This window comes from Propithecus coquereli, unplaced genomic scaffold (genome assembly GCF_000956105.1).
Source record: "Propithecus coquereli isolate 6110/MARCELLA unplaced genomic scaffold, Pcoq_1.0 Scaffold58, whole genome shotgun sequence".
NCBI lineage: Eukaryota > Metazoa > Chordata > Mammalia > Primates > Indriidae > Propithecus > Propithecus coquereli.
Window position 1 is genome coordinate 5,909,531 of NW_012151729.1, and position 22,606 is coordinate 5,932,136.

General features: G+C 42.7%; 1 protein-coding gene across 5 annotated transcripts in view; it reads left to right on the top strand.

Moving 5' to 3' along the window:
- PPP2R2B (protein phosphatase 2, regulatory subunit B, beta) overlaps positions 1-22,606 on the top strand; it is a 480,871-nt gene that overhangs the window by 22,192 nt on the left and 436,073 nt on the right. For 2 of the 5 annotated variants that reach the window (XM_012658306.1, XM_012658304.1), the window contains exon 1: positions 2,468-2,940. The exons of the other annotated variants lie outside the window; for them this stretch is intronic. In XM_012658306.1, coding sequence (XP_012513760.1) covers positions 2,862-2,940 — 79 coding nt within the window. In that variant the 5' untranslated portion in view covers positions 2,468-2,861. Of the gene's footprint in view, positions 1-2,467; positions 2,941-22,606 lie in introns of those variants that run through there. 5 annotated transcript variants of the gene reach the window in all.

Consider the following 22,606-nt stretch of genomic DNA (forward strand, 5'->3'; position numbering starts at 1 on the left):
CTCCTTCATTCATGCTGTGAAAGACCTTCACAAAAAAATTATATTGTGAAGATATCTTCCAGAAGCTTTCATCTGTATATATTGATATATCCATGTATTTATTTGTTTAATTAATATTTACCACCTACTTTGTGCCAGGCACTGAGCTAGGCACTGGGAATACAGAAAGAATCGGACATTGATCTCTCCCTCAAGAAGTCTGCAATTGGCCAGGCGCGGTGGCTCACGCCTGTAATCCTAGCTCTCTGGGAGGCCGAGGCGGGCGGATTGTTTGAGCTCAGGAGTTCGAAACCAGCCTGAGCAAGAGCAAGACTCCGTCTCTACTAAAAAAATAAAGAAATTAATTGGACAACTAAAAATATATAGAAAAAATTAGCCGGGCATGGTGGCACATGCCTGTAGTCCCAGCTACTTGGGAGGCTGAGGCAGGAGGATCGCTTGAGCCCAGGAGTCTGAGGTTGCTGTGAGCGAGGATGATGCTACAGCACTCTAGCCTGGGCAACACAGTGAGACTCTGTCTCAAAAAAAAAATAAATAAAATAAAATAAAAAATAAAGAAGTCTGCAGTTTCATTGTTTAGATAAATACGTAAGTAAACACAGTGATATATTGTGGTTAAGGGCTGATACCACTGTTATAGACAATAGTAATTAAACTTGTGAAGCACTTACAATATGCTAGACTCTGTATGAAACGCTTTATATGAACCATCTTATTTTGCCCTCGACAATATTGTTTGAGATTCTACCATTATCCTTATTACACATGTACAGAGGCTTAGAGATGTTAAGTAAGTTGCCCGAGATCACACAGTAAGTCAATGTCAAAGGCAGGATTAAACCCTGGCTGTCTAACTACAGTCACTCTTCTTAACCACACCCCATCTTCGGCTGCTGTCAGGTTGGTGTATGGCCATAGAAACCCAGAGAAGGCCAACAACAGCAACACTGGTAGTTTGTCAAGTGCCAACAATGTGCCAGGTATTTTTTGCTTATTGTCTCATTTCTTTCAAGAATACATGAGGAAAACCTTGTTTCTCTATTGACAAAACCCATTTTATAGATGGAGAAAGTGAGGCTCACAGGTGTTAAAGTTTTGTTCATGTCTATCAGTAAGTGAATGCACTGGGATTCAAACTTTTAGGGTCAGATTGACCCCAAAGCCCACATTCCTTCTACTCTGCCTCACTGCTGGCCAGAGGTTAGCTGTGAAGTATCAGGAAGACATCTCTGGATATGCAATTCAGTAGACTTTGCCATTACCCACATGAACAAACCAGACCACTTCAGCATTGTTTAAACAGCACCTTACTTGGGAAGGCCCTACCGTGCTGAGTCCCTGGGTCAAAGGTGGTTATATGACTATCCAGCACTAAATGGCCTGGCTCTGCCAGCAGTTTGTCATCATGTCACAAGAGTCCCAAAGTCAGAGAGGTGGCGTACTGGTGGCAGAGCTGATTTACATCATCATGGCCCGGCCTGGCACGACAATTACTTTGTGTCTTTTCTCTCCTGACCAGACCAGCACATTAATCAAACTAAAGTTTAAATATTTGCGTGAAGAGGAGAGCCCATAAAGGCTTAAAAATTATTCCATCAGATTTTCAAGGCACATTTTTATTTTAAATTGTATTTTTAAAAACCCCACTCAGGGACATACTGTATGTCTTTTACAGACATTTAAATTCATTCCTTGTGCCTCTGAATGCAGCACGAAGGACATTCACCTCTTTCTCTTTACCATATACAATAGTGTCTTTGACAGAACTTATTAACCCCAAACCGAAGCCCTGTGCTTGCTTGCCTTGCAGTGACAAGGTTTCCAAAATCACAATTATTTCATAGGTCAGAACCAAACCAACCCCCCATCCCAAATTGCTTGTATTTGGTGACTGGTCAATCTCTCTCTCTCTCTCTCTCTGTCTCTCTCTCTCTCTCTCATTTGAAATCTCAGTGAGAGTTTTGGTAAAGTTGTGTAATCCTTGGGTCTACTTACCTTTTCCATGTTTTTGTATGCTATCAGGGTTCCCGGGTTGGTGAAGGGTCAGTTCCCTTGGATCTAGTCTCTATTCTTGGCTTTATATTTGGAGAGTGGGTAACTCAAAAGTAAGTTATTGCTTCACTGTTAGAGCTGGCAAGAAAAAAAAAAAAGCTGTCATGGAGCACAGAATCTGTCTGTGTTAGCCCTCTGTCACCAACCACTCAACCCAGCTTTTGGCTTCACCTAAATGATAAATGGTCCTATTGTTTGGGCTTTAGTATCAAAAAAAAAAAAAAAGAACTAAATCTAGATTGAGCAAGGACAGAGACCCATTTCATTGCACTGTACTTTAATATTCCTGAGACCCATGGCATTACGGGTGGCTCCTTTTCACAGCCGTCCCTCTCCAGGGCGGAACACTATGCTGTCTTTGTTTCATCTGATCTTTGAGCTGAATAAGAGATGGTCACTTATCCTCAGTACTCCCATATCCTGCTGGATTTCTCTTGCTAAAAGAGAAACTGACCACATGGGAAAAGGTAGAGGTTTCAGGCAGAGCATTTCAGCGTGTGTTTACAGGCAGGACTGACTTACTCAGCAAATCCTGCTCGGAGGAGCTTCAGCCAATGAAGAGGCTATATCCTGGCTTGCTTGGGGGCTTCTGAGTTTGAGCTGCATGCAGAAATGTAAGGCAGTGCTTCCTGGCGCTGATGGCAAAATGGGACCCATCTCCAGTTCGTCCTCGGGCTCCCCAGCTTTGCAGATCTGGGAGAGAACCTACATAAACATATTGGTGATGTAGCCAGCTTTAAAGGCCGAGAGAATCCTTATGGATTCGGGAGACTGGTTTTTTATGTAGATTTTTATTTTTTATTTGGAAGATGAAATGCTTCTCTCGTTACCTGCCTTACATCTTCAGACCTCCGAACACCATCCTCTCTTCCAGCTGCCACACGGAAGGTACAGACCAGAGAGGGAGAGTGTCTGGGTGGGTGGGAAAAGTGGGCTGGTGTCTGACTTCCCGCAGGTTCTGCTGATGCTGCTCTCTAGCTACTAGATGACTGTCGTTCCTGGCAAAAGCTCGTATCTGACAGACTTAGATCTGCTTTTAAAATCAGTCTGTCTTGTACAAGGAAAGGGAAGTATTTTCTGAAAAGCACGATAATGTTGCAAAGGTAATCGCAAAGCTGACACAGCTGATTAGGAAATAATTCAGAAATGTTTTTGCCAATTTCTCTTGTTTCATTTAACATGCAAACAAGTCATCGGAACTAACGTCAAGAAAACAATTTTTCAGTAGGTGCTGCTACATGCATCTATCTGAGCTCTCTGTTTTGTCACTGTTTAATAACTTGGTGCATGCCCAAGAAAGCAATTAGCAAAATAGAATTAGCTTAGTACGTCGCTGTGGAGTGTTGATTGTTGGATTGGTTCACTGGGAGTCTGTACTTGGGTTACAGAGCAGTAAGAACACAGCTGACTTTCAGCACTTGCGGGAAATGTGGTTTGTGTGGGTCCTAAGTTAATGCTTTAAAGAGAGGGTGAGCTGAGCCGTGTACACATTTCCCAGTTCCTGTTCCTTTCGGGGACCTCCTCTGTTGCCTTCTAGCCTAGCACGATACGCATACGTGTGTGTGCGCCTTGTAAACATTCTGGTAATTCCCCTTCAACTAAGCACTGCAGGAGTCAACATTTCTATAGTCGGAAGCTGGTCGTGTACTTTCTATATGTGATTTGCCTGTTTCCTTAGATTTGACACATCCTAGAAAAAGAGCAATTTCAAGAAAAGCAACCGGCTGGACATGTTTCAGCCTTGAGGATTGTTCTACAAATGGTAGGACTTGATTGAAGAGGGCTGAGGGTGGTGAGGGGCTCCGACTCTACCTCAGGTCCAGCCACGCTGTCCTGGAAGCGAGCTGGTGACCAGCCTGTTCTGAAAACCCACGTTCACTTTTCATCCTCAGAGTAGGAGCCTGGGACTGGGAGCCGAGCATCTAAAATGAGAAGCATATATGATACTGTAAGATGATTCTCAATTAGTACCCCCCAAAAAAGGGAACAGACTTTTGGGGTCACCCTTGAATTGAGACTGAGGATGGTATATTTCATAGACATCAATAACTCATAGATTTTATACAATTATATATTTCCCTTGAAAATTTATTAGAGGCTAAAGGAAATGACCCATTGAGAGAGCTTTTCTTTCCATGGAGAGAAACTCAACAAGTGTCTGAATATATTGAGGGGAGGGGAAGGATGGAAGGGTGGCATGGACTGAAGTCTCCAGGAGAACTTTCCAAATAGCAGTGACCATAGAGGAGGCTGCCCAGATGAATTTGTATTTCTGACAGGTCCCTCTGTCATCTCCTCCCAGTTGAGGCTTTGAGAATCTAAACACTTGGTCCATTCATTGCTGTTTTGTATATTAATCGAACTAAATATCCTACATCATATAGACAAAAACAGCACTACGAGAACTTTTTAAACTGTTTTTTTTAAATCAAATTTAACTGATTTATTCCATCAAAATGGAAACCCCATTTTGCTCGGGTCAAAACAATTTCTGCTTCACCCATTATCACCAGGTTTAGGGGAGGGGGTGGAGAGACATGTATTTAAATTTGTTGGAAACCTAATACAGACAATGTGTCAGGAGAATAGCATCTGTCAAACATTAATACGATGGAGCAGGCCCTGGGGCGTAATGGAAAAGGCGTGAGTTGGATACCAAGCAAGCACTCCAAGTCACTTAACCGCTCTGTACCCAGTCTTACTGGTAACATGGAAATAAAAAGACCTACTCCTATGGATGTTGAGAATTAAACATGATAATTAAATAAAGTTCTTCCTAAAGCTCAGCACATAATAGGTGCTGTCTGTTTTTGAGTCCCATGCCCATGTGTTTTCTTAGATGTTTAAGTTTTCTTTATGACACTATCTTAAGCAATGGGTGGTTTCCTCAAACATATCACCCTGTCACCAAAAACTCGTTACGCTTATTTAAAATTGTCTGAGGAGAAAAACATGTCAGAAGGAAGCTGAGTTTGTGTTTTGGGTATTTGTGTGTTTATGTGATTGGCCATCATGTCTCCCTGTAGTCTATTCTGGAAAAATCATGGCTGTGAACTTCACATTTTATTTAATTGAAAAAGTGGAGAATGAATAATTTGTGAATGTCTCTGTGAAAGTCAAATAGATACAAATGACCCAAACCATTTCCATAAGAGTAATTCTAGGACAAATTTAAGAGCTTCAACAATTTGGGGGCTTCTTATGGAACAGAACCACCCTGCTTAGAAGACTTGGGTGGTCTCCCCAACTTTGTTTTGACATTACTTTCTCAATGCAGGCAGATCACAGGCTCTGGCACATGTCAACTGAGGGATGTTGGGCACTTATTTAACCTCTTTGAGCCTCAATTTTCTCATTTGCAAAATATAGGTAATGATACTCCATAGGATGGTTGCAAAGAAATACATTCAGGATGCCATATACATGGTAACAATAATAGGAATAATAATAATAATCAGCCTTCACTCATATTGTATTTACTATATCCAAGGCATTATCTAAATAAATCATATATTGTAACACATTTGTATACAGGGTAAATTAACAATGTGTGGTTCACAAATATTAGTTCTTTTTTTTCCTCTCTCTCACTCTTAGCCCTCAAGCCTGTTTCTTCATCCATCAGATAGAGATTCGGTGGATTTCTCCATAAAGCAGTCAGAATGATTTTTAAAAATATGGTCACCCCACCCCCTCAAACAAACACACACTCACATTTGAAACCTCTCAATGGTTTCCCATGGCCTTCAGGGCCCTGCGTGTTCTGACACTTGCCTGGTTTCCCGCCTGACCTCAAACATACTCCACCTTGCCTGACCTCCAGACACACTGGCCTTCTTTGGTTCCTCAACATGTCCCCTCCAGCCATGGACTTTTGGGATGCTTGTCTCTCCCCTCTGCCCCGTTGCCTTCTTAACTCCGGCCTTCAACTCTCAGCGCAAGCTAAGAAACCATCCCTGACCCTTAGCTGCTCGTAGCTCTTGAAGAACTGTGTTTCTTTGCTTCGGAGCACTTATCCTAGTTTGTCATTGTGAATAAATGGGTGGGACCGTTTTGTTAATATCTGTCTCCCTGCTACATTGAAAGCTGCATGGTAGCAGGACCCACGTGTAATTTTACTCTCCGTTGTGCCTCCAGCACTGGGAGGTAGTAGACACTCAATAAATTTTTGTTATTTTTGTTGAATGAAAGATGGCAAATACAGAGGTGGTTGTATGGATACATTTTAAAACCATACGTGAAAAACATTCTGAAAAATATTCACTCCTACAAGAATTCAAGTTGTTTGAATCATTATGAATTGGGGAGCTTTCTGTAGCCATATTCTAAGGGACTAGTTTTATTACAATGCTCTTTTTTCACTTGAAATAAGAGGACACAACCAGAAACAAGGGCAACCAAATAACGCTGATGCATAATTAGCATTTTGAGAAGACAATTGGACTGTCTTTTCCTCTTTGTGGACCTCATTTAGGGAGAACATAACTCCGTCCCCTTTGGTAGGGGAAGATTCATTCTCAAAAATGGTATCTAAATTGCAAGAACAAAATCCTAATCACAGCCAAAAAAATAAAATAAACCATTCAAGATAGGACAGAGGGGAAGCAAAAATCACAGCAATGAGAGAGTCAGTGAAGTATAAGGAACCTTGCCTGATACTTTCTAGTAGACCTAATTTGGCAGCAGACACTGGAGGGCCTTTCCCGGTTATCTAAAAAATCAGTAGGGACACTTGCTTTTCCTAAAGGGACAAGGGTAATGTGCCTTGCCACGAGCTCCTTCCTTTCCCTAAATCACCCCTGTCTCACTTCCATGCTGCAAACCCCTACTCCTCCTTGAGGACTCAGCTCAAGTCAAGTCTTTCTAGGAAGACTTCTTCAACGACTCCAAAAACGGAGTTGTTGCATGAGTCACACAAGCCACAGCAACAGTGGGAAGAAGGAATGAGAAGCAGCAGCAGCTTCAGCACACGAAGCCTGTGTGCTGAGGGCGGTGCCTGGACCATCTCGTGTGCTCCTGACAGCGGTCTCTCTCGCTAAACGCCATTACCTGTGCATCATAGATGAGGAAACAGACTCGGACCGAACTTACCCAGAGCCCCAGTTAGTAAAGCTCAAGACTCAGGTCCAAGCTATCTGAATCAGTGCTCTTCAACTTCACATTGCACTGCCCATTGCCTGCTCAGTGTCAGAGTGAGGATACCTTTCAGATTACATGGAAACAGTCTGTTTGCTTGTCTGTCTCCTAGGTGGCCAGGAACAACTGGGACACAGGATTCTGTCCTATTCTTCTTCAGTCCTTGCACCCTGCTTTAGCACAGAGCTTGATTCAGAGTAGACACTCAGGAAATCCTTCTCAAATGAAGGACTGAATGGGAGAGTGAATGAACGAACTCACCCATATTCTATCAATTAATGCTCCCTCAAGAAGAGGAAACATCTTGAAGCAGAATATCTTCCAATGACACCCGAAAGCAGGCTTGCTGGAAGTTACACACACACACACACACACACACACACACACACACATGGGAAAAATGCATCTTTTTTCTAACTCTCTATTATATCATAAATAATAGTGCAATAATAAGTAAAACATATGGTGCTTACTATTTGCTAGGCACAATCCCTCTGTGTGTATATATGAATGCAGGTATGGATGTGTGTGCATGTGTGTGTGTGTATTCTTCACAACAATGCAATGAGGTAAATACTGTTAGATCCTCGTTTTGTACATGAGAAAACCAAGTCACAGAGAAGTGAAGTAACTAGTCTAAGGTTACACAGCTGTGAAATACAAGGGCTAGGATTAGAACCCATGCAATCTGGTTCCAGGGAACATGCTAAGAATGGATTCATTGCTATATTTGGGGCCTTTTTCATATTTATGCAATTCTTATCTTTCATGGTTTTAGAATTCTCTTCTCAGTCCCTTCCACAGATTTAGAACCAGCCCACTCTCTGTAGCCCACATCGTGTGCACCTCGCCCCACAGCTTTCCGACTACTCGTTTTCTCATCCATCTCTTGCATCTTACGAATGCACACCTACATTTAAAATCTTTCCCAAAGCACATTCTGTTTCTCTGTAACATGGAAATAGTGATACTTACCTCAAGGGGTTATTGTAAAGATTAACTGAGACAAAATCTTACATGGTTTGCTATTGCTTTATGTCTGAAATGTAGTTCTTAAATTTTATGTGCAGCGGCTTGAATGGTCCCTCTGCGCTCTAAGGCCACGCTTCCACTCGGAGCTGGACCCCACGCCCTCTCCGCTGTCCAAGCACATCACACCCACACTCGCTTCCACTCTGTCAGCACCAGGTTTTTCCTCTCCACGGGATCATGTTCCGCAGCCCACAAACATGCTGTAAATCGTCTCATCTTAAATCCTGATCTCACGGGCCTGTGTCTTCCTTCAGCTACTGCCCTATTCCCCGCTCCCCTTCTCGGAAAAATGCCTTGACGAAGTCCTCTGCGCTCACTGTCACCACCGCCTTTCCTCTGATTTGCTCTTTCCATCACTCCACCCAAATCGCTCTTGTGAGAGTCACCAATGACCACCGCTGCGCCGGGTCCAGTCATTCCGTGCCAGGTCTCCTGTCACCACAGCTCTCAGCAGCGCTGACACGGATGACTGCTGCTTCCTGAAGGAGTGTCTTGTCCTGGCCTCGAGGCCACCCTTGCTCGGTGTTCCCTTCTCCCTCCCTGGCCAGCCCTTCTCAGACTCCCCTGCTAGTCCCATACCATCTTCCCGAGCTGGAAATGTTGGAGCCCAGAGCTCAGCCCTCTCCTTAACCTGCATTTGCTCCTAGGTGACCCCACTCACTCCCGTGGTCTTAAATATCATCTATTTAATTTACATCTTCAGCTCCGACCTCTCACCTAAAATGCAGACTTGTACATCCAGCTGCCCACCCAACACTGCCACTTGGATGCCTACTTGAGATCTCAAAACAGAGCTCCTGATTCCCCTCCTAAAAAGACCATGTTTGTCCAGAGTTCTTCTCCACCTCGGGAAGTAAGGCAGAACCCCGTTCTTCTCGCTACTCAAGCCAAAAACCTTGGCGTCATCTCAGTTTCCCTCCTTCTCTCATATCCTTCTTCCGACTCTGTGGTAAATCCTGCAGGCTTAACCTCCTAAAAATATCCAGAATCCAATCGCATCTTATCACATCATCACTCACATGTTTCTTCATCGGAGCATCCTTTCCTGGTCTTCCTATCTAAAATCTCACACACACATACTCACTCCCCCTGTCTCAAGATCCCCCCGCTCCCAGTTACTTCTACTTTTTTAATTTTTCCTTCATAGCTCTTACATTAATATTTACCTGACCTGTGATAAATCCATTTACTTATGTGTTGCCCTCCTTTCCCACTGTAGCATGTAAGCCATGCGAGAGCGGAGGCTCTTTCTCTTGTCCATTCCCGTGTCTCTGGTAGCCAGAACAGTTTCTAGTGCTTGGTGAGCATGTAGTAAGTATTTGTGGATTGAATGAATGGATGTGTGAATGAATGATTATAGGAAGTCTTAGTAATAAAGTGGGGAAAAGGGGCTCCGAAACCAGCCAAACCAGAGTTCCAATCTCAGCACTCACAATTACCTGTTGGATGACCTTCCATCACTCAACTGGTATATTTCCTTCTCTAATAGTAATAATGTAACATCATGTCTGTGAATAGTCAGCGATTGGGACATCCTATACTTTCTTTTGTATCCCCCACTGCACTTGCCACGGTGACAGTCACAAATAAGCATTAGCAGTCCCGTGTTGATGGGATTTGTTTTGCCTACCCACACAGCTAGCATTGACTGTGGGCTCCTTATGTGTCAGGCCCTGAGCTAAGCATGGAACAATCACTGCCTCACATAGATCTCACAAAAGTGTCACAAGACAAGGACTATTCATTTTCCTCATTGTACATATAGGGAAACAAGGCACAGAGTGGTTTAGTAACTTATCCAGAACCACACAGGTAAAATGTGGTAGATCAGGGTTTGACTCCAGAGTTCAGGCTCTTACCTACCCCACAGTACTGCCTGCAGCATTTCAGGCATTGTTCTCAGCATGCTGGCCGTTAAAAGGTGAAAAAGACTCATCTCTGTTTTAAGAAGCTACAGTCCAGCAGGAGAGAGAAAGGCATACGTACACAACTCTTAGCAGCAGGTTTCAACCCTGGCTATGTACGAGAATGACCTGTGGCAAAGACACATGTCTGCATCCACCACAGCCCATTGAATCAGATTCCCTAGAAGTGGGTCCCAGGAATCCTGGTTTTGAAGCTTCCCCAGGTGAATCTTATGTACAGTCAGAGGTGGGAACTTAACAAGAGTCAGGGGAGAGGAATGTGCTAAAAGCTGAGGGGAAGGGTTCTGGGAGAACAAGATTGATCACCTGGATCCCTCTGAAATGAGAGAGTAAATCCTGCAGCTGAAAAAAAGGTTGCTATTGGTCAAGGCCTCTGATGCCTGCAAGAAAAGTGGGTGTCCTGAGAAGAATCAAGGTCATTGTCATCCATTTAGGCATTCAATGGAACTCTGCTGAGCATTTGTTTGCTTCCAGGTAGCTGTGAATTTGCTTCAAGAGCCTGTATTCAGGTATTGGCTAAACCATGTACCTAATATACAGCAAGTCATTCAACTTCTTGGGCTTTAATTTTGCAATCTGTAAAAAGGGGGAACGTTATGCATATATCAAAGAGTTGCTTTGGTGGGTAAATGTGATAATTCGTACCATGTATATAGTATGGTACCCAGTGCAGATTAAGGGCTCAGTAAAAGTTAGCTGTTGTTATTAATACTCTGCATTTTAGTAGAGGCCTCAGAAATCAGCTCTTGGCCTGTATACTTTGATACAATATGGTGATGGGAAGAACCCTGGACCTGCAGTCCAGAGACACCTAGATTCTAGTCCTCATCTGACATTGATGTCCTTGGGAAACTGGTTAATCCTGCTGTGCCTCAGAGTCAAATGGGAATATAACAAAACCTGGTGATGTTGGTGCCAGATAAATGATATGTGCTTTGTGAAGTATGCCCCCTCTTGAATCTTCCCATATTAAAGCAGAAGTTGGGAGTGGTAACCCACGTTCAGGAGTTCCTAATAAGATCCATAAGGAACTCAGCAGCTGATAAGAAATAGGGAGGACAGGAATTAATGTTTAATGAAAACCAAATGGGCACCGGGCACTCTCCATGTGTTAGCACGTGGAGATAATTACCACAACCATGCTACATGGTATTAGCCACACTTCACAGGTGAAAAAATGGAGGAAGGACTGGTGAGATGAAATATTTAGTGGAAAATGCCTTTGGTTTTGGAATCAGATAAATGACAGCTCCAATTATAACTTAAAGTTATTTATCCTCTGGATATCTAGGGTTTTTTTTTTTTCAACTTTAAAATGGAAGTAACGTGCTTCCTTTTCATGTTTATTATAAGTATTAGAGACATTGAATGGAATGTGCCTGGGAGTCACCTAGTAGAGGGTTCTTGTACTTTCCCTGACAGTATCTTTGTCCAGGACTTACCACTGGTGACACCAAGCTTGTCCCATTGCAAATCCTGGGTTCCTCCCACTTCACTGTGTTCCCGTCAAGAAAAGCTCCTGTTTTTATTCTTTTGATTCCTTCAACCTACAATGACCTTTACTCGTGTTTGCCTGTAACATACACTGGTCAATGCTGTTTTGATTTGTGTTTCGGGATCCATTTTTTGTCTTTGGTACTTGTGCCCCAAGGCAATTGCTTCATTTTGACTCAATTTTATAAATCTAATAGAAAAATCACCAGCAGTGAAATCATTGCCATCATTAGAGAGACTGGCCCATTAGTTTTCTGAGTCACGGTTTCTTCGCTGGCAGATTGAGCTGGGAGAAAAGATGGGCTGAAGGGGCCAAGGTCTTTATTTTTACAAGTGTCTGCAAAAGCACAGTGAGTAGGAAAAGCGAACAGGAGGCAAATAAATGAATGACTTCAAAGATGCATATGAAACACTGCTCCGGATCTTATTGTCAATACATGGAATGACACTTTTGGGGAAATTTTTGGAGCAAATTCAGTAGTCAGTAAACCTCCTTGCAAGAGAAGTTATTCATTTATTTATTCATTTATTCAAAAAATACACACAGTATTTTTTGAATAAATAAAGAGTATCTCTATTATGTGTCAGAGATCAGCTGGGTGATGGGTTCACAGGTGGTAAAAATAGATGTGGTTCCTGCGGGTATGGAAGACAAATTAATCGAATAGATGAATGTGCACTGTGACAAAGGCTGCCATGGAGAGGATATGGCATTGGAACAGGTCGGATGGAGTTTTGTAATGCACAGGAAGGTCAGGATGGCTTCTCTAAGGAAGTGTCTCCTGAGCTGAGATCTGAAGGATGAGTAGAACTTAACTAGGCAGAACGAGAAAGAGGATTTTTCAGGCGAAGGGAAGTGTGTTTGCGAGGTCCAGTTGCCAGCAGGCCACAGCGAACGCAGATCCTGGAGAAAAGCCGGTGCGGCTGGGGCACAGATACCAAGAAGGGGCACAGTGGAAAATGAGGCCATAGAGAAACATAACCCCGCGTGACTCTGCGACGTGAAGTATGGAGTTTTGTCTTAAACCAAAGAGCAGCTTGAAATTATTGAAGGGTATAAATGTTGGAAAACATTGATCATATTTTTTACCCCATATTGTGGTTTGAGAAGATTTTTCTGACTGCTGTGAGAATAGATTGGGGGAGCTAAGAGCGGATAGACACAAAGTCATGTGTTGCTTAATGACAGGGATATGTTCTGAGAAAGGCAACATTAGGTGATCTTGACATTGTGGGAACATCGTAGAGTGCACTTACACAAACCTGGATGGTATAGCCTACTACACACGTAGGCTATGTGGTATGGCTCCTAGGCTATAAACCTGTACAGCATGTTACTGTCCTGAATACTATAGGCAGCTGTAACGCAATGGTACATATTTGTGTAACTAAACATAGAAAAGGTACGGTAAAAATATGGCATGCAATCTTATGGGACCACTATCATATATGCTGTCCATCATTGACCAAAATGTCATTATGTGGTGCATGACTTTTTTTGTTTTGTTTTGTTTTTGAGATGGGGTCTCATTCTGTTACCAAGGCTGGAGTGCAGTGGTGTGATCATAGCTCACTGCAGCCTAGAACTCTTGGGCTCAAGTGATCCCCTGCCTCAGCCTCCCAAGTAGCTGGGACTATAGGTGAGTGCCACCATGCCCAGCTAATTTTTTATCTTTATTGTAGAGATGTGGTCTTGCTATGTTGTCCAGGCTGATCTTGAACTCCTAGCCTCAAGTGATTCTCCCACCTCAGCCTCCCAAAATGCTGGGATTACAGGTGTGAGCCACTGCACCCACCCATATGACTGTATTTTAGGGTGAGGGACACACAAATAGAAATACGTGGTCTCTAAAAACAGTCCTTACTGTTGCATTACAGTAGACTTGTAGATGCCTCTATGTATGCCCCAAATGCCTAACTATCTGTTTGTGATTGTATCTGAATAGATCAGTCTTATGAACATGGAAACCTGTCCATTGTCTTGACATACAGACAAAAAAATTTTTATTCTCAATGAGCAATGGCAGGAACACACTATGGTCTGTTTGGAAGAGGCAGTAAACATTCCAGGCATAGGAGCGAGTTTGCTCTTCCAGACGCAGCACTTGCAAAGCGTGATATTTAGAAGAAAAAGAAAGGCTGTCTTAGGACAGAACCACTAAGAATGTTTTCATGTCATGTTTATTCAGCAAGATATAGCTGCTGCGTCAAAGCCTCTAGATAGAATTATACGTATGCTCAGCTATGTATATTCGTATATAAACAGCAAGGTGGCCCTCTCAAAGGAAGGGGGACCAAAAGGCAGCCTTATAAGTGAAGGTTGGGAAGCCATGTCTACCTTAATTGATAATCCCCCTTTTCATGGTCCTATAACCTGGATGACAGGATAGGTAAGCACATGGGTGGGAACCCCAGCTGTAAAATCCTACAGGACCTAAGCAGGTAGCATGAACCAAAAAAGGCATGATACCGGCTATCGTCAATGTGTGAGCTTAAGCCCTGCCTAGAGGAACACAATTCAGTTTCAGAAGGACACTGAGCAAGAACAGCAAAGCCAGCCAGGCCTGTGAGCCACCTCTTTCTGTCCTATTGGAAAGAATCAAAGAATTTCTATTTGGGAAAAGACTTCTGTCATCATCTATGCCAGCCCTTCAAAGGGTCCCCGAAGCCCCTTGTGACATTCCTGACAAGATGGCGATGAAGAGCTCCCTCCCTCCCAAACCAAGCCATTCCACCCCCAGATAATACCAACTATACCTAGGTCTTTAAATTGAGTTGAAATCTGTTTCTTAGAACTACCAAATAAGAAACGTGAGGCCTTTTCCACAGGAAAAGAATACAAGAGAATGAGGAGGGTTTTCATGCCTTGTACAGCCTAAAGATTTCAAGGTCCTTCAAGTAGCCTATGACTGCACCTATGGTCAAGGTGATAACAAGGAGCATCTAGGTGCCAAGCCCTAAGTGTTTTAGTATATTAGCTCATTTAGTGCTAATAATAGTTTAGTGAAGAGAAAATGCTTATTATCCACATTTTACAGATGCGGACACTGAGGCCCAGAAAGGTGGCTAACTTGCCCAAAGTCCCATAGTTGGCAAGTAGCAGAAGTGGGATTTGAACCCAGGTAGGCTGGCTCTGTTCTCCCACCTCTGACGTGAAGGGAAAGCACAGGCTTTGCTGTCACAGTCTTGCATTTGGATCCAAGCTCCGAAACTCCCCCTGGCCAACTGCCTGCCCCTACCTAAGCCTCTGGTTTCTTTATCTGTAAGATGATGGTTATAAACCTTACCTCAGTATGGTTGTGAGATTAGGTAAAATAATGTCTGTAAAGCAGCAGCACAGTGACTTGCATACACTAGGCACTCAATAAAGGCTGATTAAATAAATAAATGTGTGAATAGATAAATGAAGACCTTCTGGCCCTACCCTCCTGTATTGGTTTGCTAGGGCTGCCATAACAAAACCCCAGAGTCTGGGGGGCTTAAACAATGGAAATTTGTTTTCACACAATTCTGGAGGCCGGAAGTCTAAGATCAAATGCCGGCAGGGTTGGTTTCTCCCAGGGCCTCTCTCGCTGACGTGCAGCAGCTGCCTTCTCACTGTGTCCTCATGTGGTCTTTCTCTGTGAGTACACATTTCTGATGAATCTTCCTCTTCCTGTAAGGACCCCAGTCCTGTTGGTCCTGGCCCCACCCTAATAACCTCATTGAACTAATTACCTCCTTAAAGCCCCTGTCTTCAAATACAGCCACCTTGGGGATTAGGGCTTCAACCTATGACTTGCAGGGGGACACAATTATGCCCATAGCACCTCCTAGCAAAGCTTCTTTACTCTTTGCTCCAATTGTCAAGCCAAACGCCTATCTTAGGTGGCCCTCAGGAGGTCAGCCAGGAACAGGGAGTCACAGCATAAGCAAAGGACAATAGATTGGAATAAGCATAGGGGGATAATATAATATGACCACAAATCGTTGCTCCATTTCCACCGATCCAGGCTATATAGTATATTTTGCAACCTAGAAATAAAGCAAACAAGCTACAAGATAGTAGTAGTCAAATTGTGTAAATGTCTCTGTTCAAACCAGAGCCCCGCCAATGGCTTTCCATTTTACTCTGAAAATCCGAGTCCTTCCATGGCCTGTAAGACCCTAGGTGATTCGCATCCCCCTGACTCTCCTCTTCCAAGCCCCCTGGCCTCCTTGCAGTTCCTCAAACATGCCAGATGTGTTCCCCTTCCAGGGCCTTTGTACTCTTTGCTCCCTCTGCCTGGAATGTGCTTCCCTCCACCACAGGGTTCTGCCCCTCCCATCTTTTATGTCTTTGCACAAGGTCATCCTTCCTGCCCTACCCTATCACCTCCCTGTCACTCCCCTGTCACCCTGCTCTTGAGATTACTGCCTGACATGGCAGATAGTAATCATTTGTTTCGCTTTGCTAGAGCGTAAGCTCCACGAGAGCAGGTACTTTTTGCTTTTGTTCATCATTGCCTCTGCATATAGGAAGTGGATGGTATTAATAAATCTTTGCTAAATAAATGAATTAACAATCATCATGGTTAGTAGCAGCAGGAGGCAAGTGGAGTTATCACTCCACCTAAAGTTTTTTGTCTCCCTTCTTGTAAGACAGTAGTTTCCAAAGGTTAGCTAGCAGACGTAAAAGAATTACCTACAGCGCTTTGTTTAAAATGCAGATTTGAGGACTCACACATGCCCCAGAATTCTGAATCATTAGATCCCGATCAAAGCCCAAGAATTTCTATTTTCAAGAAGTACCACAGTACCTTTTAAGGAGGGAACCCAAAGTGCGATACTTCAAGAAACATTGTCCTAGGATGACAAAGTGAAAAAAAAAAAAAGGAAAACCCCCAAAGGGGGAAGGGTTCCTTCCCCCCCCCAAGGCCAACCCAAGGGGCAAAAAAAACAAGCCTAACCTCAAGGAACCGGGAACAGGGAAAAGAAGGCCGCAAGAAGGCCGCCCAAAAAGCCCCGAAGCCCCAAGCCCAACCCGAACACCCAACGCCGCAAAACCGCCAAAAAAAACAACCCAAAAGGAAAACCAAAACAAAAAGGCAAAAAGGAATTCCCCCCCGGCCCGGGGAAAAAGCAAGTCTCCGAAACGCCGCCGCAACCCGGGAAGGGGGGAAGGGAACCAACGGGCCCTGGCAAATCCCAACCAACCCGAAAACCCGAAGTGGAAAAAAAAATGAAACCCCTTTGGAGAACCCACTCATCATCTTGCAGAGTGATTAAGGGAACTTCCCAAAACCACACAGCTCATTAGTGTAAACAGCTGGAACTGAAACCCAGTCTGTGGATTTCACTGTGGTGTTTTGGCCTCTGTGCTTCAGTGGATAGTGGCTTGGACTGTTCCTGGCAGTCCTGTGAATACCTTGATGCTCGCATCACTGCCTCCGCTGTGCCTTCCACCCCCGTCCAACCTGGCCATAGAAAAATCGTTTTCCGTGAAACTGGTCCCTGGTGCCAAAAAGTTTAAAGATGGCTGCCTTAGAACAATTTGCTGACCTGAGTGGTAACTCTATGCAGAGGGAGAAAAAACCCTCAAGGAGACACTGTAAAGTGTCCACTTCCCTTTGTTCGTCGGGTGTGTGTATTGCTAAGCTCTCAGGAGAGAACTAGCTTCAAGGTACTTTTAAATGGCTGAGCAAGGCGTGTGTAACGGCACTATTATTTTACGGTTTTTGAAAAGAAGCTCATCTTTCCTTGAAATTGGCTCTATTTATACACAGAATCAGCTGAAAAGACTCTTATCTGTTATTAAGCCTTCAAGAATGTTCTCTTAAGTGCTACCTTCCTCACATTGGGTGTCTAACAAGGTAATTCGGGGCCAGAGTGTATATTACACGTTTCCCCACATTGTGCCTCTGAAACATCTCTAAGTAAGGGGCCAGCCCTGACAGTTTAGAGCTCAGGGCTGGGGATATGGGACAGATAGCATCTGAACTGGTTCTCCTACAATTTCTCCTACTCCAATCTCAAACATGACATTGTGCCAACTCACATTTTTCTCTGTCCAATTGATCCAGGCTAAGCTTGCTATATCTGCTGGGAACAACCTCCTCCAAATCCACTTCATTTGCAGTCGTTTCTGGTCTTCTGTTGGGAAATTGTATTTTTAGCTCTGATTCAGATAAATTCAAGCTGAGATGATAAATGAAAATGATCGTATAGGTGAAGCAGTGGCCAAGGCTTTAGTTACGATTCTCTATTGATCCTCGGATATGCTCTAGGCAACACAAAATTATTTATTTGATACAGCACTATCAGGTCATAGCACAGACCTCAGCAAATTGATTAAAGTTTGAGGTGCCCGGTGATACCCAATGTTCATTTAAAGAACCACTTGCTCATGTATGCCTTTGCCCAAATAAAAGAATAGAAATTAAAAAAAAAAAAGAACCACTTGCCCAGCAAGACCTGGTTTTACAACATGGAAGAAGAAAGGCATCTTCCACTCCACACATTTCAGGCTCTCAAAGCTTGCAACTTCACAGGGGAAACAAATGAAATAAGGTATGTAAAAGCCCCTGGAACAGTGCCTGGGACTTAGCAGGGACTCCATAAATGTTTGTTGCATTCTGCTCTCCCACCTGCCTTTGTCTGGAGACAGAATCTAGTGTTGGCCCATTTGTTAAATATTACTTGAGCACCTACTATGTGTCGTGCATGCTTCTAGGCACTGAGTATACAGTGTTATAAAAGACAGACGGATCCCTGCTCTCACAGACCTTGCATTCTGGTTGGGGGAAACAGTTGATACATCACGACAAGCATTAGATCCAAATTAAGGTGGTAACTACAATAAAACAAGACATGAACAAGGAGGTTCAGCTAAAATTGAAATGATGATGACCTTGTACATACTTAACTGCAGAAATTCCCTCCAAACTGACCCTTCTGCAAATAGGCTTTATAGCTGGTCTCCTTGGTAGCCCTCCGAGCAGTCACCGCTCATTGGGCAAGTGTTCTCAGGCCCCAGCTGCCGATCTCTCTTTTCCCATCTTGTGCTCTAATTCCGCACAGAATGGTGGGCAGATGCATGATCCTTTGCAGAAGTAAAGCCCCTGGGACCTGAGTCTGCAGACTCCAGGGACAGCATCAGTTCATTCGAATGTCTTTGAAGCCTCTGTGATGTACCAGACAGAAGTCAGGCTCTGGGGACATTTCAATGAACAAGGCAGCCACTGCCCCTGACTTCATGGCGCTTGCATACTAGTGGGGGAAACTGCCACAGGAAACATTAAATAGTGACAAGGACTGGGAAGAAGATAAAAATAGGATAAACACAATAGAGGATGACAGGGAGGCCAGGGAAGGCCTGTCTGAAGAGGCCCAGCTGAGCTGAGGCTTGACTGCTGGGAAAGAGCTGCCATGCTAAGAACCCAGGGAATGGCACCCCAAGCAGAGGGCCCTGCAAGCGCAAAGGCCTGGAGGCTGGAGCAACGTGATGTAGCAGGCAAGGAGTAGAGAGCTCTGCGCACCATACCGTATTCTTTTGTGGAAGGGTTTGCAGCTTTGTTTAAAAATTTTTTAAATCCTCTCATATATTTAAACCCGTATTCTTCATTTTACGTTTTAAAGAAGCAGTGTATCTTAGTAGTTTAAAAAACCTGGATTCTGGATGCAGTGCACTTAATTCTGTAAGGCAACAATCTGGCCCTAGAGTCAGACTACCTGGATCTGATCCTAGATTTTCTACCTAGTAGCTGAGTGACTTTCAGCAATTTGCTGAATCTTAACTGTGCCTCATTTGCCATGAAAGGGGGACAAGAATAGTCTTATTTCATGGGACTCTTCTGGTGATAAATTAAGATATCGAACATAATGTGCTTACCAGCACATGGTAAGTACGCAAAGCTTGTTGGCTGTTAAAATCCGCTCATCATTTCCTCTAGAAGTTCCCTATCTTGATCATTGTTGCCATCCTCCTTTTATCCCACCCGGCACTCACTGAACAGATTTCTAAACAATAAAGTAGAAAATAGTACCCTAAAAGCTTTATGATTTGGGTGCCACTGAAATCCTTGAAAAATTTTCAATGTAATTTAATAGAGGCAGGCCTCATAAAATCCTCATTAAATTGGGTCTAGGCCCTGGAGAATGCTTTCCCCAGGGGAGATAATTTGGGCTGTACTATCTAGTGTTCCTCCATCCTGCTCTTTCTCCTTTCCCTGCTTTTTCCTAGCATTTATTACCACCAGTCATATTGTGTATTTGTCCATTTTTCTGCTTAACCTATAAGAATGTAAGTGCTATGGGAACAAGGACCTAGCTTGTTCAATAAACCATCCCTAATTCCCTCTGAGAGTGTTCAAATAACAGAGCTCAAGAAATACTTGTTGACTGAATTATGTCTCTACACACCCCTAAAAATATACCAGGGAGTAGGTTTGCTAGTGGGTCAAAGAACCTTGGGTCTAAAAATATCCCGTAGCACAATCTGAGTTGCCAGCTTCTCAGTGACCCAGGAGAGCAATGACTCTCTGACAGGACCTGATCCAATAAATACTAAGTATTACATTCATTTATTATTCCCTCAACAAATGTTTATTAGGTCTTGACTTCATGCCAGGCAGTGTGTTAGCTGCTGGTATACAACAGTGAATAAAACAGAGTCCCTGCCCTCAGGAGATTAGAGTCTTGTAATTAATCTCTCTAATTCTTATAAAAAGCATCTCATTACCAGCCTTAGCAATATCATCCTCTCATATGAATCTGAAGAGTAGAACCTAGACAATAAATAACCCTTCTGGCAAGGCGTCTGTGAGTGGGCCGTCAGGAAATGCTGTTCCCAGCCTGACTCATCCCTCCTCACACCACTCGTAAGGTATTGGTGGCTCTCAGTACAGATGGCATCCGTGTACACTTCCCCGTGCTGCACAACGGCTCCTCTCTCACTCCGCACATACGTGTACACACACACGCAATCCAATATAGACTCTCGTTCAGCACCGAAATGAATGTGTTAGGGGGCAAAGAACCTGAATAAATAAATAAGTGTGTGTATATATATACATTCATACATACATACATACATGTGTATCTGTCTCCCAGATTCAAGGATAAGTTTCAATCCTACTTACTTGTCTAACAATTTACTCACATGAAACTCAGTTTCCTCTTGGATTGTGATGTCAGAAGTCACTTTGTCTTTAGTCCTGTCTGATTTTAATACTGGTTACCTAAACGAGCTTATGGCATGGACTCTTTTAGACCATAGATCCTGCAGCGCTGTTATGGTGATTTAACTGCTTTAGACAAACATGAATATTTTTGTAGAAGAAAGAAGAAATTGTAGGTTCCTTGAAGAGTCGTGCACTGGCATGGTTAAGCTCTCAAGTTAGACTGCCTGAGTTCACCTGGCTCTACCACATTGTAACTTGGATGAAGTTACTTAACCTTACTGGCATATGGTTTGCTCATCTACAAAACTGAGTCACAATAATACTTTAATAGGGTTGATATGGAATTTAATGAGTAATTCACAGTGTGGTTAGCAAATTGCTTGATAATATTTGCTAATGTTCTTTCTAATACTTACCCTCCATTGTATCTACCACTGGCTAATTTGGACATAAAGTAAGCCATCACTAAATTGTTATTCATTCAAAAAAAAAAAAAGCTTCTGAATATTATGACTGTATTTAATGGATTTAACAACAGGGTTGATCCCCAAATGTATAAAAATAACCACATTTCATCCCCTAAAATGTTAATATAGAAAATTAGAATTCTAAGAAAATCCATTGGGCAGAAGCAACAATTATTAAAAACACTTTGTGAAGTGATTCAGCACAATTATATCTTCATGGTACCAAATAACCAGGTAGAAAATAAAAATTTTAATCAATTATCTTAACATCAACTGTTATTTTTCCTTTAGTTTTCATCAAGACATTTGAGGTTATATAAAGACAGTCTCATGGTCTGTGAGGTCTTTAATCTTCCTAAGACTTTTTGTAACTATTTTTCTCTTTTTCTATTCTCTCCTATTTCAAACTAAACTTTTTGACAGTATGAAAATGACTTTCTAATAAATCATTTACATACTGCCCACTCTTGGACGTGTTGCCAGAAGGTCTATTTCTTGGTCAAGCTAAGCCCCAAGATTAATTAGCCAAGTTAAATCAGCCTTTCTGATTTTCCTGAGCTCAAAGCCTTGAGAATTTATTAATCAGAAGTTGTTCTAACAGAAGAGAAAGAGATTCACAGAGAATTACCTGACTGTGGTTAGTCCTTTCTTCCAGGAATGATATTAAATGAGCTGAGTTCAGAGTTTGCTACCAAAGTTTTATCTGGTCATTGTGGTAGGCAGTGTGCTTGCTCTCTCTTGTTCCTCTTTTTCTCCTACCTTCTTCCTTCTGTCCCTCCTTCTCCCTGCCATTATTGATTACCAAAAGGTTTGTTTAAAAACAAGTTACAGTCATCCAAAGGCTTCCTTATCATACCTGGTTCCTTGGTTCCTGAAGTTCACTTGAGATAGTAACATGGAGTATTTGTTAGCTTTTGGGCCTTGAGAAATTAATGGAAACATTCTAAACCTTAGATATCTCATTCATAAAGTATGGATTACAATAGGATTTAATCCAGAGTGTTGATGTGATAAATAAATGAGATAATCCAGCACATTGTCTGGCATGAGTAAGAGATCAGTATATGTTAAATCATTACTCTTACAAGAAATTTGTAATGGTTCTGTAAGAAGAAAGGGAGCGTAAATAATGGAAAAACATATGGATTTTAAACTTATTCTATTTCCTTTTAAATAAAAAATAAACAAGGAGGACTCATTCCTAAGAAATGACATTTAGAAGAGCAGTGGTGTGAGAGATAGAGACTGTGTCCCTTCAATTGTCTTTCCCTTATATATTCCACAAATAAATAATGAGTATCTGCTATGTATCATATATCATTTTAGATGCTGGCAAAATGATAATGAATAAAATATACAA